The 17,017-nt window shown below is 33.4% G+C and overlaps 1 protein-coding gene across 1 annotated transcript; it reads right to left on the reverse strand.

The window, feature by feature from the left end:
- Positions 1–2,172: 2,172 nt before the first annotated feature.
- On the reverse strand, positions 2,173–15,833 carry LOC145664090 (NPC intracellular cholesterol transporter 2-like). Its single transcript, XM_081730439.1, has 4 exons — positions 15,666–15,833; positions 15,197–15,301; positions 8,278–8,450; positions 2,173–5,495 (listed from the first exon to the last, which is right to left on the reverse strand). The coding sequence occupies exons 1-4, from the start codon at positions 15,814–15,816 to the stop codon at positions 5,400–5,402; spliced, it is 525 nt and encodes a 174-aa protein (XP_081586565.1). The 5' UTR covers positions 15,817–15,833; the 3' UTR covers positions 2,173–5,399.
- Positions 15,834–17,017: the final 1,184 nt, after the last annotated feature.

Consider the following 17,017-nt stretch of genomic DNA (forward strand, 5'->3'; position numbering starts at 1 on the left):
GAGCATTCTAATAACTTAGAAAGAAAAAAATTTTGTTTCCAAGATATGGGAAACTATAGTATAGGTATACAAGGATAAGAAGCTCACTAATACGTTGAACATTTACATGGAAGAAATTATATAAATATTTTGGTTTCATGGTGCATATGTTTGTGTTCTGCTGGGCTACTTACAGAACTATTACGTTTTTGGTCTACTGTCGGATTTTGTAAACTTGCGAATTTTATCGAATCTCATAAATATTTTTATAAAAATCAAGCGTCACTATAAAATGCGAGGTCACTGATGGTTGGCAGGTTCGCCCTATGTATAGACTGCCACTGACATTATTTATTTGTATGTAGATTAATGGTTCTATTCTCAATCCATTTTAAATTTTTTTAGCTGATGGAAGATGTACTTTAATCTTTGCTGTCGAAATGTATGTTATTTCATAATCATTTCTCTGGTCATATATTAACTCTGATGTTTGAGTGTATTACTCCACTCTCGTCTTAATCTCTATCTTGTGTGTTTTTGAAACGTGTCGATATGAAGCTTGTCACAACCACTGTAAATTCACTTGCCATCGTTATTCTCCATATCAGCATAAATTAAACTTTAAAGTAAATTTTGCTCTTTCGTGTATATTCACATATATGTTTACTTTTGTAAATTTTGAGTATGTTGCAAATTAAACTGGAATTTTATTTTGTACGTATAAAGTTCGAGTATATTTCTCCGAAGATTTCGTGTCTATGGCAACTCTTTATCTTCTACAGGGTATTACAAATGATTGATCCTATTTCATAAATTCACTGCATCTTTATTATTGGACATATTGTCGCAAAACTTTGAAACTCAAACTTTTTTTTGTCTTGAAGGTTCGTTTCTGATTTCTGCTATGAGAGCGAAGCAGTGAGCATTTATTCAAGCTGCAACAGGCGCAGAGAAAGCATTGTTGATGCGAGTTCTTACTTCTGTTAGGTTTGTTGGTAGAAGAGGAGTAACCACTGTATATTTTACATAACACCACACACACACACACAAAAAATCGCATGGGGTTAGATCCGGAGAGCGTGGAGGCCATTACAGAAATTGTTGATCATAATTCCCATCACGACCGATCCATCGATTTTTCAATCTTCTGTTTAGGAATTCACGAACATCGAGATGGATGTGAGGCATTCTAAAGCTGTGAAGTGTGCATATCATCGCCTAATGAACTTGTTGGTTGGTGAATCTTTATTGAACTTTGAAGGGAAGAGTAGCTGCACTATTAGGACAGACTGATGAGAATGGAACTCGAGCACAACCTAAACTTTCTTTGCGCCTGTAGCCATATTGAATAAATGCTAGTTGTTGCGTTTTCGTGGGAGAAATCACAAACGACTCTGCAACACAAGAAAACTTTTTGAGGTGTTCAATATATCTTCAAAGTTTTGTGACAGTGTGTTCAATAAATGAAATGAATCCTTTGTAATAATTTGTGTATAGTTTCTAGTGTGGTCTAAGTTATATATTGCGTGTTCTCCCTTTTTTCTCTTCTTTCCTAGATTATTTGCTAATCTTGAAACGTTTTGTTTTTAAATTCTACTTCAGGAGTAAATTATTCATAAAGTATATGCTTGGCTACTTACCACAGTACAAAAGTAATGTAGTACTTTTAATCTATAAGGTTTAGAAATATTGCTGAGTTGTAAACAACCGATTGTTACTGGAATAGATAACTAGGAATAAAAGTTATGGAAAAGTCGATGCCAAAGAATTCACAAGAAGCAATATCAAGAAATTCAAAATTTTACATAGAAAACAATATTTAAATAGGCCTGAAGAAAAATAAGTAAAAATTAAACCACTGAAACCTATGTTCATTTCAAAAGCTGTAGGTTGAGAGTAGCCGCAGTGACTCAGTGATTAAGTGCTCACATCTGGTGCGTGGAGTCACTGATTCGATTCCAGTTCGCACCAAATATGCTTTGTGTTAGACAAACACCGTATGCGTTTGGTTACTCAATTTTTAACTTTTTCTACCACTTTCTTCATTCCATCTTTTTGTTCACTATTATCTTGACTAGCTCCCTTGGCTTTAAAGGTCAATCATGGGGTTTTAAATTTTTAAAAAAAGAAAATATTAGATTGATAAACCAAAGTGAATGGAAATTGGTGTTGAACAAGCTTAACATTTTTAGATAGCGTTTACCGCAAAAGCTTTATTATTAATATAGAGAAAATAACAAAACAGCAAATTACTTACTTTATTTTGTAAATTCATTTAACATTTCTATGAAATTGTTTACACACATACAAATGATTTACATTTCTTTTTAGCGTTGTTTATTAATTGAATTTCGTAAATTTTCCCTTACATTCTTATCCATCATACTTCGAAAAAACAAACATAACTATCGAAATAGTAATAACTTTTACTACTATTATACTTGTTAAACACATGTTCTCAAACTTTAGTATTATCTAAGAATAACATTTTAGTTCATACATAGAAAGTTCAAATATTGATAGATATTTCAAATTCTAAGTATTAAAATAATCTTCCTATGTTATTATTGATTTTACTTTTATGACAATATTGGACAAATGTTAGTACCTTATAATGAAATACTGCGCACAATATTAAAATATTAATTATTGCATTGATCAGTTTACCTTAATATAAAATGAATTTTAATAGTAGGCATTCAAGGCATAACATCCACCGTTACGGTCTGAATTACTTTTTAATACATTTCGTTACACTGTAAAATGTTAAATATTAACAAATCAGTAGTGGTTTTCCTCGATTATCAGTCTTTGTATTTTATAGAGCTCCTTAGTATTGCCACTCTAATTGAAAAGATCTTACTTTATCATTATTTCGATAGCTAACATTACAAGAAGAAAAATGATAGACTCTTTAAAAATGTATGAATATTATGCAGATCAGAACCCTATTGCTGATCACAAAAATGTTTTAAGAAAATTAATGTGTATCATTATTCATAACAACTTGAACACAAAAATAAATGCAAATTTGTACAGCTTATGATTGTCTACTACACATATAATGGACAAGAATACTTAAAATTGTTACAAAAACCATCACTTGGAGATGCAGCGTTCTGGTCGTTTAGACAAGTTATGAATTTGTCCGATAATATGTTGAGTCGAAAGTTCAGTCAAGAGTGTAGTATGACAACGTGTAAGCGAAAACTTTATAACGTTTAGAATCAAATTTTACAATCAAATTTGTTATTTTCTTCATTTGCTACTAAACAGTGCAAAGTAAGAAGAAATAAAGTTTAATAGGAATAAATGTATATCTTCTGTTTGAAAGACATTTAAATGACAGAAAGTTCAATGAATATAACTATGTTCTTCCCAAAGTATTGCACATGAAGTAAAACAAACATTACAAATAGCCTTACAGCCAATGAGTTGAATAATACATCATGGCTTGGCGCATCATCCTACCCATAGTACCCTAACGTTATAATGTAGGTATACTGCAACATAATGTTATTACCGTAATTGTATCAAATATAAAAATGACGATTTGCCAGAAAATAATTTGTATGCTCATTGTTATCCTACGTACAGAAGGTGCTTGCAGTGTAATGTTTAACCTACGTTAAAGATTAATAAGAATTTTCATATCCCCCAAACTGTGGTTTGGGGTGTTTTTAGGCTAAATCAAATATTCAAGGTAATATACGTAAATTATACTCTGATTATAAATATTGGTACTCTCAGTACCTTGAAATCAGTTCAAGGCCAACATGTGAAGGGAGTGGTTATAAGATAAAGTCAGTACGTTGTTCAAGAAAAAAGCTTTTGTTTGTGCTGGTGCCAGAAGTGACCCCACATCATAACTGGCGTTCACCTTCTAGTAATAAGACACTTTAGCGCTGCCGTTTGTTTAGAAGTAGTTTTTTGTTTCTGTTGTGTTATGTATGTGTTACAACGGCTTCCACTTTTAGAGAACAGTTAAATGTTGACCACCCACAGCTAGAAAACCTAATAATTCCTCTTCTAGAGAAAATAAGTGATAGAGATGAAGAGGATGATAACATTCAGAATTTAATTCGGAACATGATACTGGGAGTGAGCAAAAATATAATGACTTAGGTTGTGTAGACAACAACGTAGTGGACAGTCCGGAAAGTCAAATGCCATTTTATGGACTCAGTAACCTCAAGTGGTCCTCGAAAGAACCTGTACGAACTGTTATAACACCGAGTCACAATATTGTTGTCAAACATCTAGGGCTAAAGGGCAGGGCCAAAATGCTGGGTGAGTTTTGTCCTCCATTACAAGCATTTACTGACGATATGGTTAATAAAATTGTTAAACGAACTAATAAAAAACTCGATATTTACAGAAAGAGATATGAAATTTAAGATAGAAATGAACCAAAGAACCTGTTTGTGATAGGCCTGTTTGTCAGCATTGCAGAAGGGTAATGTGTAAAGTATGTGCTGAGTGGTATTTGAAAAAAAATGTGAAAGTAAGCAAATGAGATTATACTAAACAAGAGTGCTTTTTATTTTTATACATTATTTACGGTTATATTGTGTTTCCTATACTAGCTTTTCCGTGGGGATTAAAAAACACTATGCCATGTGGAAATGGATAAAAATAGTGGAAAAATATGTATTGTGAAATTAATCATGTTAAATAATAAAGTAAATATTTTAATATATTCTCAAAGATAAAACGTTATAATATTCTTTTCGTAAGTTTCAAGTAAAAATAAGGGAAATGACTCCAAGAGAAACGGCAATACATTACAATAATGTTATTCATTGAAAAAATTAATGTTTAATTTTGTAAATTAAAAAAAAAATATATGATATATGAGAAAGCGTTAACGGGATATTTAGATTAACCTTTTAATCAGATACGGAATTAAGGTTAAAAGCATTTATAAGAAGTAAAGTTTCATTTCATAACGTATATAGGTGTATTTACTAGTGATGACATAAAAGACATCAGTTTGTGCACAAAAATGTAAGGACACAGTTTGAGGGATAGTATATTTGAACTGTATTCAAAAGTTTCTTATCCTTATTGCATATGTTACAGTTCCTAGCAATGATACAGCAGCAACTCAATAATGGTATAGCAGTTTCACCAATTAACTTCTTTCTAAGATGACTAGGATCGCAATAATATTGTTACTTTTAACAGGTAAAGTAATGTAAGAGGGAATTTTATCCAAGCATCACATGTTTAATTAATTCATAAAATGGCCTGATAAATGAACATAATAATATATACAGAACATTATATATATTGGTATAATTGTTCAAATTTATAATTACTATGTGGCTTTTGATATTACAAAAATATACAAAATGAATACGAGCCTTGTAATTAATACAAGGTTAAATACGAACAAGTTTGCCTTTCAAAGATATATTTTAATTAATTTGAGATCTAAGGAAGACAGTTACTCTAAAACAAACGATAGCTCCATGGCGGTCATTTTGTAATTTCCAGTACAAGTATCCTGAAAGCTGTAATAAAAGAAACAAATAAAATTAAATTGTTAGTTATTCGCTTGTAGTAAGTAAATTTTACAAACACAGTATATTCATGGTTACGAGTATCTTTACAAATATACAACTAATACTATTTTACGTTTTGTGCTTATAAACGAAGATTAAAAGAACTTTCCGGTATTGACCTGGTGCTACTGAAATGCTGGATTTATATGTATCACTTTCAAATGTCAAAAAGGGAAAACTATAATATCTGATTAGTCAGAAGTAGCCATATACTTTTGCTAATGCTCAGTAAACAATTAGATTTCGCGATGAAAGAAGCCTAGAGTATGTTTTGCGAAAAAGCCCATAAGTCATCAACCGTACGGAGAGATATATAGGTCGCTGATATAGATATAGTCAGAAAAATAGGTCGGGGAGGATGGGATCCTATTGCAACTCATTGTGTCTTTACATCGTTTTTACCGACATGTGGGCATGTACTATGGTGCAACATGGTAACGCTATACCTACTGATTATTGGATGCTTATGGACAAGTAAGCGGTGTATTTAATGAAGTTGAGTATAGCTATTTACAGTGATGATTTCATGTCGACAGGGAAAGGTATGACCGATCGTTTCTCCATTAAATCATCACAACAACCAGACTTAGATCTCGATCCAACAGTGTTCTGAACGTTTACGATTATCCTAGCAGGTCCATTTCTCAACAGAAATGGCAATCCGTGCAAGAAATATTCCCGTTTATTCTATAAATCTACTGAACTCCACAGCTCTACGCAGTCATCCTTGTTGTTTGGGGACAACTCATGTTTTTCAATCTACCGACTGTGCGGAGCTACAGAAGGGTAGTGGGTGTGGTGCGTTCCTAATTCATTTGGAATTGTAGGGATGCATAGAAGATGCATAGAAGATCTTGATGATGGTATTTTGATCTAAGGTAGAGTTAATCCAGCATGTATTTCTACATCAAGGTAAGACAATCTTTGAGGGTCATTACTGCATGAAACACACTGCCACTTTGCCCGCAAGCATTCAGAAATTTTAAAAGGTGTCTTCATGTTGCTCGACAATGTACTCGCACAAAGCACATTGCAAACTTTTCATGATTTGCACTATGAAATCTTTATCCATCTATCATATTCCCCGGAAGCCTCTCCCATCGACTACCAATCTCTTCCGGCTTCTCGATTACTTCTTGGGACATAAGAACTTCCCTGATGATTGTGCGGTGCGGTTAAAGTCTTTTTCGCATTGGAAATGCAATACTTCTTTCAGCACAGAGTCTAATCGTTGAATAAACACGCGCAAATGGGTGCTTACAAGTGTAATCTACTTTAATTACTTTGGTGTACTTTGGCAGAGTAAAGTTAAGCATGATTAACATTAACTTCTGGTATGCGACTCACAAGATATCAATAAGCATTTTTTACTGCTACAAGACAATAAAGAACGAAGATGTAAATTACTTACTTTCAATAAGTAAGTGTACATGACTCAAATGTGAAACTAAATACCAACTTAAATATAATGTAATGGAGTTTCTTGTAAAATGCTAATTATGGCATGAACTTATCCATTTTCATATAGATTTGTTATTTAAAATGAGTTTTTTCCCATTCCAACAAGGGGAAAACTAATATTCGAATTTTATAGCTAACAATTTTAAAAATTATCTAAGATTAAGTACATCTCTATATATACACCTTGCACCAAAAACGACTTACCTTACATATTTTGTCAGGCACTACAAGTAGGTAAACATTGGGGAAAGTATCTTTCTGGCTGGAACGTTCTATAACACACACCCTTTACTAAGTACTTCTCTCATTGTTTAGAAAGGTGAAGGTAAAACATTTTTGACAACAGTGGTTTCAGTCTCGGGTCAAGATTAGTTTTCATTTAGAAGGTCAGAGGTCATTGCCAAAAATTAGCATGTATACCCTGAGCTAAGGCACAACTCCCAAATTTCGATAATGTCCAAGATTATCTTCCAGACATATACCAAAGAGTGCTTTGGCACACACAACGGTGTAGGATACATACATTTTCCAAAAATTTGAAAAGCCGAATGCCATATTTACTCTGCTACTATGTACCCTAGGAGAGCCTTGAACCGGGCAACGCCGTCAATAGAATTACTAACTCGATACCTCGAAGTTCCAGGAAGACAACTTCATAATTCGAGCTCCGTTTTGAGTATGTATATGATTAGCGTATGCGTCTTGGGCCCGGGAGATCCGAGTACGATTCTCGGTATGAGATTCAGTTGCTTTTCAGCCCAAGTTAAGCTGCAAGTCTAGGTCTCGTATACCATCGATACTAAGAGGGGCGCTAAATTCCAATTTAAAAAAAAAACCTTCAAAATTCAATATATTTTAAAAGTGAAGTTTATTGGGAAAAGACTGGACACTGTTGCTAGCAGTAATGTCTTCACCTTTGTCAGCAACAAATAACACTAGGTCTTATTTTCTTAAGGTGAAATGTATATTAGATTGCAAATTAATATAGTGTATATATGAACAAGACATATTGAATACTTATAAAATTACGAAATTGGTCATGATGAAGGACAGAGTGAATTTAGAAAGCTGGGTATCATCCTGAGACACATAGAAAATTCACCTAGTATCATTATCCAAATCTGCAGCCTAACGTAATTCTTATTTTGAGAATAGAAATAAGTTTTATATTTTTGTTTGAAAATTATATTTCAAAAAAGCCCTAACTACAAACCCGGTTAATGTGAGTACATAAAACCTTAAAATGTTGTGCTTGTTATATTTTACTTACTGGTGGTGTATTTGAACTGACTATGAATGTTGCATTGTAAGTGGTAACTTCTTGTTCTGATAAAGGACAGTTCACAGATTCACAAGCATCTTCTGGTATGACTGTAACAAGCTCATTTAGGGCGTCTTCTACCTCAACCAATACGTAGGGCTTTAATTCTGTCGCATTTACAGCTGGAATGAAAATGGCGAATTTAATTACATTAGTCATCTGGATTAGACTGAACAATACTCAAACATATTTTGAAAAAACATTAAACTTAAAATGTAGAAGCAATTTGCATCTGAAACGTGATTTTCTAAGGGAGAAATGAAGCTACAATACCGGTGTAACATGTGCATCCCGTTGCAGAGTGATTATATCCAAAAACTAATAGTGGAGATTGTGAATTTCTCAGAAAGAGAAATAAAGTGCAAATCAGTAGAGTTCGACTATTCCACCTCCTAGGTACAAAGCATGGGGTTTTCCACACGGACAAATTGTACTGTATCGCCACTTTACTTATTACTCTGGACCTTCATAAAGTGAAACATGAAAGTTTGTTTTTGTCCTTAAATATTCAACCTACAGTAATGATTTTTTTTACCTTTGTTAATCTTATAAATGCCTTTCGTTTAATTCTGTCAATGTCACCTTAAATTTTCTCTTTATTGACTATCATCAATGGCATCCAACACTCAAATGATCTTTCTGCACAATTTAGAACAAAAGAAAGTTAATTAATTAAGGTGACGTGTAGAAATTCCTGTATTTTATTGTTATAAGTCGACGTATTATGAACAATGTTTTCCTGCACATTTCAGTTAACAATATTAGTTCATATAAAATTACACCTTTTTGTACCGAATTTTTGGAAAGTATTAGTCCAAACTACATTAGGATCTACGTATCATCATCTTTGGCACACTAAACCCAGGTTTATGTTACACAAGTACATATTTTCGTTGCAACAATTTTCATTAATGTCGTCAGAGCATAAGTATAACACTATACGAAACCACATTACAGAAAATGAAATCTTAGAGTTTTACGTCCCATGGTTATTCCGGCTAGGCTAAAGGAGTCGATGATGATGAGAAATGAATGAAATGGTGGAATGAAGAAAGTAGGGGGAAACGGAAGAACCCCGAGTTGAGTTCAGTGTTGATTTTAACGTCCCGTTCGACAGCTAAGCTATATGAGACATGGACCTACTGATTAACGTGGAATCCTAACCACATGAGCTCACGCCCGGAATCGAGGGAGAACCCCGAGGAAACTCACGCACACGGTGTTTGTCAACCACAAAGTTCACTTGGCGCGAGCTCGGATCGAACCAGAGATCTCACATACCATTGGTGAACCATCACGGTTCCCTGAGGTGCCACTAAGCTGAATATCCGGCAACATAGCGTCTGGAATAACATGTTATGCATTACATCCATGTGACCATCTATTCTAGTTTTTATGTTCTTAGAAAATAAAATACGTTTTTTTAGGGTTCCTAGATGGTTATGCTCTCTTAACTGCTCAGATTAGAATAAGGTAAAACATATCCTAAATGATGTATTTATAGTATAAGGGGACCAAAGAATCAAATATAAATGAACTCTTTTCATCAGTGGCAGCGTAAGGGGGTCGAGAAGTGCCCCCGCCCCAGGCCCTGCTATATGGGGTCCCCGGACGATAGGTAAAAAGTAATTACTAGAGAACCTTGTTAGTATGAGCCGTACAAGGGCGTCAAGGTTTATAATCCACCTTCCCTAAAAGTAAACGCAATTAATTGCCAATCAATATTACACCAAATAACGGATGAAACAACAGAAATATATGTCTAATAAAATTAATGAGTGCCGGATTTCCATATAAGCTAAACAAACTATAGCTTAGGGCCTCACTCTCTTGGGAACCCACAAAGAATTTTAAAGAAAAACCGAATGTGATTAAAAATAAATAAAAGAAAAGTTTCATTATCTTGGAGATCTCCAAAGAAAATTAAAGGGAAAAGCTGAATATAGATGAAAACTAAAGTTAAAGTTTCACTCTCTTGCCCCCCCTCCCCAGAAAATGTAAAGAAAAAGGCTGAATGTAGGTGAAAAATAATAAAACAAACGTTTCACTCTCTTGGGGGCAGGCGAAAAATAAAAGTTTCACTCTGTTCAATAACCTGAGAGAAATTTAAAGGAAAAGTCTTAGTGTAGATAAAATATAATAAAAGAAAAATCGAAATATATTGTGTTTTTTACATTCTAAAGTTTTTATGATTCAAGTAATGATGCCCCGTCTGCTAGCCTGTTTTCTAAAATATCACTGTTTATTTATCAGTTCAAGGGAAGGACACAAAGAAGGGATCAACGTACATTATACTTTGTTAGGGTACTAACATTCTGTTGCTAATTAAAAGCTCTTTGATGCAGACGCTAACAAAATTTTCAGCAAGCGAAATCTTTTTGCTTAGCTGGTTTCCCCCGTTTTTGCTCTTGTCTTTTGGCGTATAAATTTACACTTCAGCCTGCTAATTTAGAGTGAAGAAAGTGTTAAAATATTCAAAAGGGAAAATAATTTACGTGAATTATATGTTACATTGTTTCCTTGTATATTTAGATGGAAATAGAAGTATTTTTTTACGGGGCGTAATTTGTGTGACGTGTCCCACAGTTTCTCGATAAGTTGAGCAAACTATTGCGCAATTCCATCATATAGATAGCTGATTACAATCGTATAGCATGTCCATTCTTGTGATTGTATACATGCAATATAAGAAGATCAATAATAATTTATATATATATATATATATATATATATATATATATATATATATATATATATATATATATATATATATATATATATAATGAATATCAGTGCGTTGTATTACCATACTTCCGATCTGAAGTTCTCCCATATATTGTTCAAATCAAAAAATGCCTTCAATCTCAGAATATGAGTTTCAAACAGGTTCTTATTCAGTTACAGAGCTTAGTTGGCACCATTGGTATCTGGAGACTTGAGCTGGCCGAGGAAATCATATCCGCAACTGAAGGAAGTTGCAGAGAATATGTGCGTACACGCAGTAGGAAAAGGAGATGCATGCCTGGAGAAGAAGCCAAAGATGCATTTCTGACTGATCAGGTCGAAGTGAAGCGCTCTATCAATGAAATTTAGATGATATGTAACAACAAATGTATGACCGTTTTACTCAGATGCGTGACCTGAACGACAGATTTGGATTCCTGTGTTCTATTGCCAGCTTTGTGCAACCTCTAGATGGTAAGAGAGATGAAAGACTGAAAGCATGTTGCTTTGATTTGGCTTTGTTCTACCTGAATGGCCTGGATGGTATTGAATTATTTCAGGATTATAAGGATATAATCCATTCACTAAGGTGTGCGCAAAAAGCTAAAGAACAACTTGACTTTACCCGACAAGGCATACTGAAATATATATATAATCAATGAGCTTGAAGCTTATGAAAGTTTGGCAACAGCTCTTCAGATTTTGATAACACTGCCCGCATCTGTCGCATCATGTGAAATTTCTTTCAGCAAAATGAAGCTGATAAAATCATACTTGCGCTGCACAACGAGTCAAGAAAGACTCGTGAATTTGGCCATTGTTTCTACCGAAAATGAAATAGCAAATACTTTGGATCTTGATAATATAATTGAGACTTTCGAAGCCACCAAAGCAAGGAATGTAGCATTCTGAATGCTGGTGGAACACAGGATAATAAAGTAGTGGAACTATCGTCGAAAATAGTTTCATGTTAACTTAAGACAATAAAAATATAAAAGTACCAAAAGAATAATAAAAAGCCGTCAAGATCTGTCAATTGACTGGTGGTAGGTGGTAATGAAAAGTAGGATGGTACAACCCGTAGTAGAATTTTGTATTCACATATTTAACTTATGATATATCCTCAATTATTCATCATATTCAGGATTTTTTGTTATAATATATTCTAATACTAAGTGTGTTAGTAAGGGGTAATGGAAACAGTTATAAGTGATATAATATGAACGTTACTGAATTATTAAATACAAAATAATATAATCATAAAACAAGTGTGAAATCTGGAAACAATAGTGAAGAAGACAAGCAGGAGATAAACTTTCTAGTGTTTAACTATTCATTGATATTTTGGTAAAAACAGTGGGACTAAATAGTTTGTATATTATCACTGGAGAGAAACCTAGCAAAAAATAAGTGAAAAAGACAAGCACAGAGAAATCTATTCTAGCTATTATTTACTGATAATTCGTTAAAGTAAAGTGTTTAAGTATCGTGTATAATCACTGGAGAGAAACCAAATATTAATGTGAATGGGGCTAGTTGTAAGACAAAAATCTAATCAAATGAAACCCATGTCGCTTAAACTCAGACAGGTGAGAAACCATGAATAAACTTAACCATATGAGAAATTGCACAAAAGAAACAATAAAGGCGAGAACCGAACAAGAAAAATCTAGAAAATATATATATTATTTGCAGTTTTTTCAATATCAGCTTATTGTTACATTTTACACGTAAATTTGTTTCTAAATGCATTATTAGGAGCATTATTTCTACTATTCCAACTAATTATAATACGCATTTAAACTAGAAAGGTATACTGTAGGTGTAAGATAAATTCTGGATTTTGTTGTTACGTTTGTTTGTTCTTTAGATTATGTTATTTCTGTCGTCAGTTGTAGTTTTCGTTACATTTGTATTCCTAATCCTTTTTCTATTGTGTCCTTTGTGTAAAAATGAATAATAGAAAAATATATGCAAAGATAACCCTGGTCCGGTTTTATATTTAGATACCAGTCTGAAGGCAGTTCTGAGCATTAAAAAATAGACAGAGATGTTGAATATCACCCCCATTTATTTAATATATTCCAGATTAAGACGGTTTAAACGCCCACACCAACGGAAAAGTGGGGGGAGGAGTAAACAGAAAGAATGATTATGCAAATGAATGTCAAAAATAGCAATGTATAAATCATGATTGTTGGAGAAGGGGCCTCGATCTACTTCACTGGCCCCGGGTTCCAGTTTGCCTTACGCCGCCACTACTTTTCACTATGGAGGATTTTTTCCCAATAAATCCTCCAATGTATTATTTGTAAATCAAGACGTCGTTGAACAAAAAATATTCGCAGTCAGGGGAGTTTGCGATAGGGGTGTAGCAAAATCCCGTAGGCCAACTCAGCAATTTTTAAAAATACTAGGAAATGGAGAGAGAAAACTTGCTAGAAATGGTAGTTTTCAATGTGAAATCGAACTTTTGTCTCTCGCACAAGCGGCTTGGGCTTTACATTGGTTAGACGTCATATGTATGTTAAGAGTCTTCACCCCGCCGAAATTAAAATACCGCTAATTTTACAGTGATTATGTGATATCTTCAAATAGATAAAAGATAATTGAAATATGGAACAAGGGCGCCCTAGACAATATTATTTTGCGTGAGATACCGTTATCACAAATAACCTAGTGGCTTTCCGTTTTCAGGTGTTTAGAAAAGCGAAAATAAATGCCGATTTTCAAAATGAAATCGAAAGCAGATAAGTGAGTTGTGATAACGGTTTCTCATGTAAAATAATATTGTCTAGGGCGCTCTTGTTCCACATTTCGATTATCTTTTATCTATTTGAAGATATCACATAATTACTGTAAAATTAGCGGTATTTTAATTTCGCCGGGATGAAGACTCTTAAATGAAAAAAAAATCAGCATTGTCAGTTCAGCAGGCTGCACCCTTAGGCTGTCACAATATCTACAACACACAGAGAAACGGATTCGAGGTATTTTCGGTTCTCTCCCATAGCAATGTGAACGTTCCCGGCATCATATCGGCATGCTCTTACGTTATGTTCGATCAGACTAGTGAGCTGGAAACCTAAGTTTTAGTTTAACGTAAAGGTCTTTTTAATGTGGAGTCCTAATGACTTGTGCTATTAGTAAAATTCCACTATTTAAAAATTGGAAACCACTCATTTTCAACAACTTTGCTCTTTTTCCATTTTACTGCATCTTTAGTCATAAAGGATATGATCTATGTTGCAATACTTCTTACACTCTAATGTTCACTAACAAATGTCTTCCTCTTTAAGCTATAGGTCTACCATGCAATGATGCAATGATACTCCGAGATTTCATATTGTCCAATATTATTTGCTGCTGCCTCTAGTGCAGATGTTTCTTCGTAAATTTTCTGTAAACACAAAGTAAACTTTGTTGAGAAGGTTACTGGTAGATATAATCCATGTAAGTAGATTGAAAAGTGAAAAACGTCTATCATTAGTGCCCATAGTTTTAGCTTCTACATAGTAAAACATTTCTTGTCAGTACCACACAATTACTCTGTTTTACTCCTGTTCTGTTAAATTTTCACATGTTTCGTGTTATTTTAACTCCATCACTTTTACTGTTTACGAAATGATAGTCACTGAATCAGCTATCCGATATGATTAAGAGTCATTTAAATAACTTATCATTAGAGTTGTGTTATACACAGTTAAACAACTACTTTTACAAAAACTTGTTTCTATCTTACTAAAAGAACATGCCACTTACGATAAATAATAAATATTTATAAGTGGTTACGAGAAACGAAGTATAGCCGACTCAGCAACAAAGAGGAACATAATGAATAAACGCACAACAGACGGCAGCACTTCCATTCATGCAAATGTTAGAACATTCATATGGTTACTAAATTATTTTTGTGAAAGATTATACGAAATATAATTCGTTATTCGTCACTTCATGTAAATGCCAAGTAAGTTATGTTCAGAACAAAAAATAAGAACTAACGGAAATGCTCAATGTCAGTTACTAGATATTCATAATACCCTTAAAATAGATTATGAACGCTTAAATTTACAGTACGGAAATGTTTTAAATGCTTTCTTACTTCTAATATCCTTAAAAATTGTATAATTTAACATTTACTTACTAGGTCTAAATGTAATACTAATATTCGTCCTTTGTCCTAATCGTAAAATACACGTTTCTTCTTCGGAACAGCCATCTATATCTACAGTATCGACATATGATCTGTCTGAAATGAAATTATCTAATTAACATAAATGTATAACATATCTGGTAAGTAACTTCAATAATTGTATTAGTATTATTATCGTAATAAATGGTGATTTAGAATGTACTAATGAAAATTTAGAGAGAGTGTACTATTGACCAAATAAATTTGTTAAATGTATTTTTCTCAAGAAAAAAAAGAGGAAAAATAAATAATGTATTCTGAGCTTTTGTTACATTAAGCCACCAAAGCAGGTACATTATTAGAAAATATTATTATCGGAATATTTCTACTACAAAGACATTTTTTATAATAACAAACGTTATTTTGCTAATTTTTGTTATGATAAATTATTATCTTTTAATTATATTATCATTGTTCTTACCAGAACATTCCGAGAAATGTACTGATGCATAACATACATCAGCCACAAGTGCAACCACTATGAAGAAACACAACATTCCTTTTGATTTATCGACTTTGCATTCACACAGTCTCATTATAGAATGATTCTTCTTATGCACCAAGCTGAACATTGATTACAGTGAATCTAGTAAAATCATAGATAATAGCTTTATCAGTTCACAAACAAGTACTACGTAATAATAATTAAGATTAAATAGAGTACCACAAGGATAAACAACTGTACCAAGAGGTCAAAGTTTCTAATAGATATAGTGTCTACTTTAATAGAATACAAAGTAAACATGGGCAAAACAATTAACTGAATAATAACTTTTTAATTAATTAGTCTCTTGAGCTCTGTTTAAATCAAATAAGTCTCTGTAATAAATAATCCTATAAATTAGCTGTTTGTACAAGAAATAAACATATGATAAACGATAATTAGAATAACATACATATTGAATTAATGTGTGTTGTTATTCTTCACATGACCTTGAATAGTTTTCCTTCATTGAAATTATCTTTTAACAATTTGAGATGACATTAAATAACTATATCAATACATACAAGCGAAGTACAGTTAGAATTAAACTCACAGAATCGTGACGAATTTCAATGCTCTTCTGAGAAACCTTAACAACAGGAATGAATTTTCCAAGTCCATAAAAAATGCCGAATCTCTCTTTTATTCGAAACTTACGTGGTTCTTTTAAAGTTTATAATCAGGAAACACGATTTTCATGGAGTTACTACTTCAAAGGGTTTTAGTTATTAATTCTCAAGCATTGTGAATTAATTTGCAATATATTTTATTTACAGGAATAGGTTTGAAAAATCATGTACACTTATATAAAGGTAACCAAGAAAGTTCTGTCGCTTTATTTGAGGTCTGTGTTCAATTGACCCTCACACCGTGAGTTGAATGCGAATGGAGATAAGGTGAAGGTCAGTTGTCGGTGTGGATATATCCAACATACTACCTGGTTGTGGCAGTTTAGTTACAGTGTGAACTTGCGTAAGGTCAAATTGAATATGGGACATCCAAAGAACGTGTATGTTGTACGAATTAAAACTGAGGTCAAACGCCGCTGCAGAGGGACAGAAGATATGCCAGGCTTTTGGCGAGGTTTTGTGATTATGCGGACAGTGTAGCGGTGGTTTAACAAGTTTAAGGACGGGGACGAAACAGACGAAGACGCATCGCTTGCCCGAAGACAAACACATGTACGAAATGAAGATCTTCTGGCAGCAATTGAGGCAAATGGTGGCCGGACCTGTGAGGAACTGGGACTACAATTCAAGAGAAACCATTCGGCAGCACCTACAGACACT

Source organism: Thermobia domestica, chromosome 11, assembly GCF_964235325.1.
Source record: "Thermobia domestica chromosome 11, izTheDome1.hap1.1, whole genome shotgun sequence".
Classification (NCBI taxonomy): Eukaryota; Metazoa; Arthropoda; class Insecta; order Zygentoma; family Lepismatidae; genus Thermobia; species Thermobia domestica.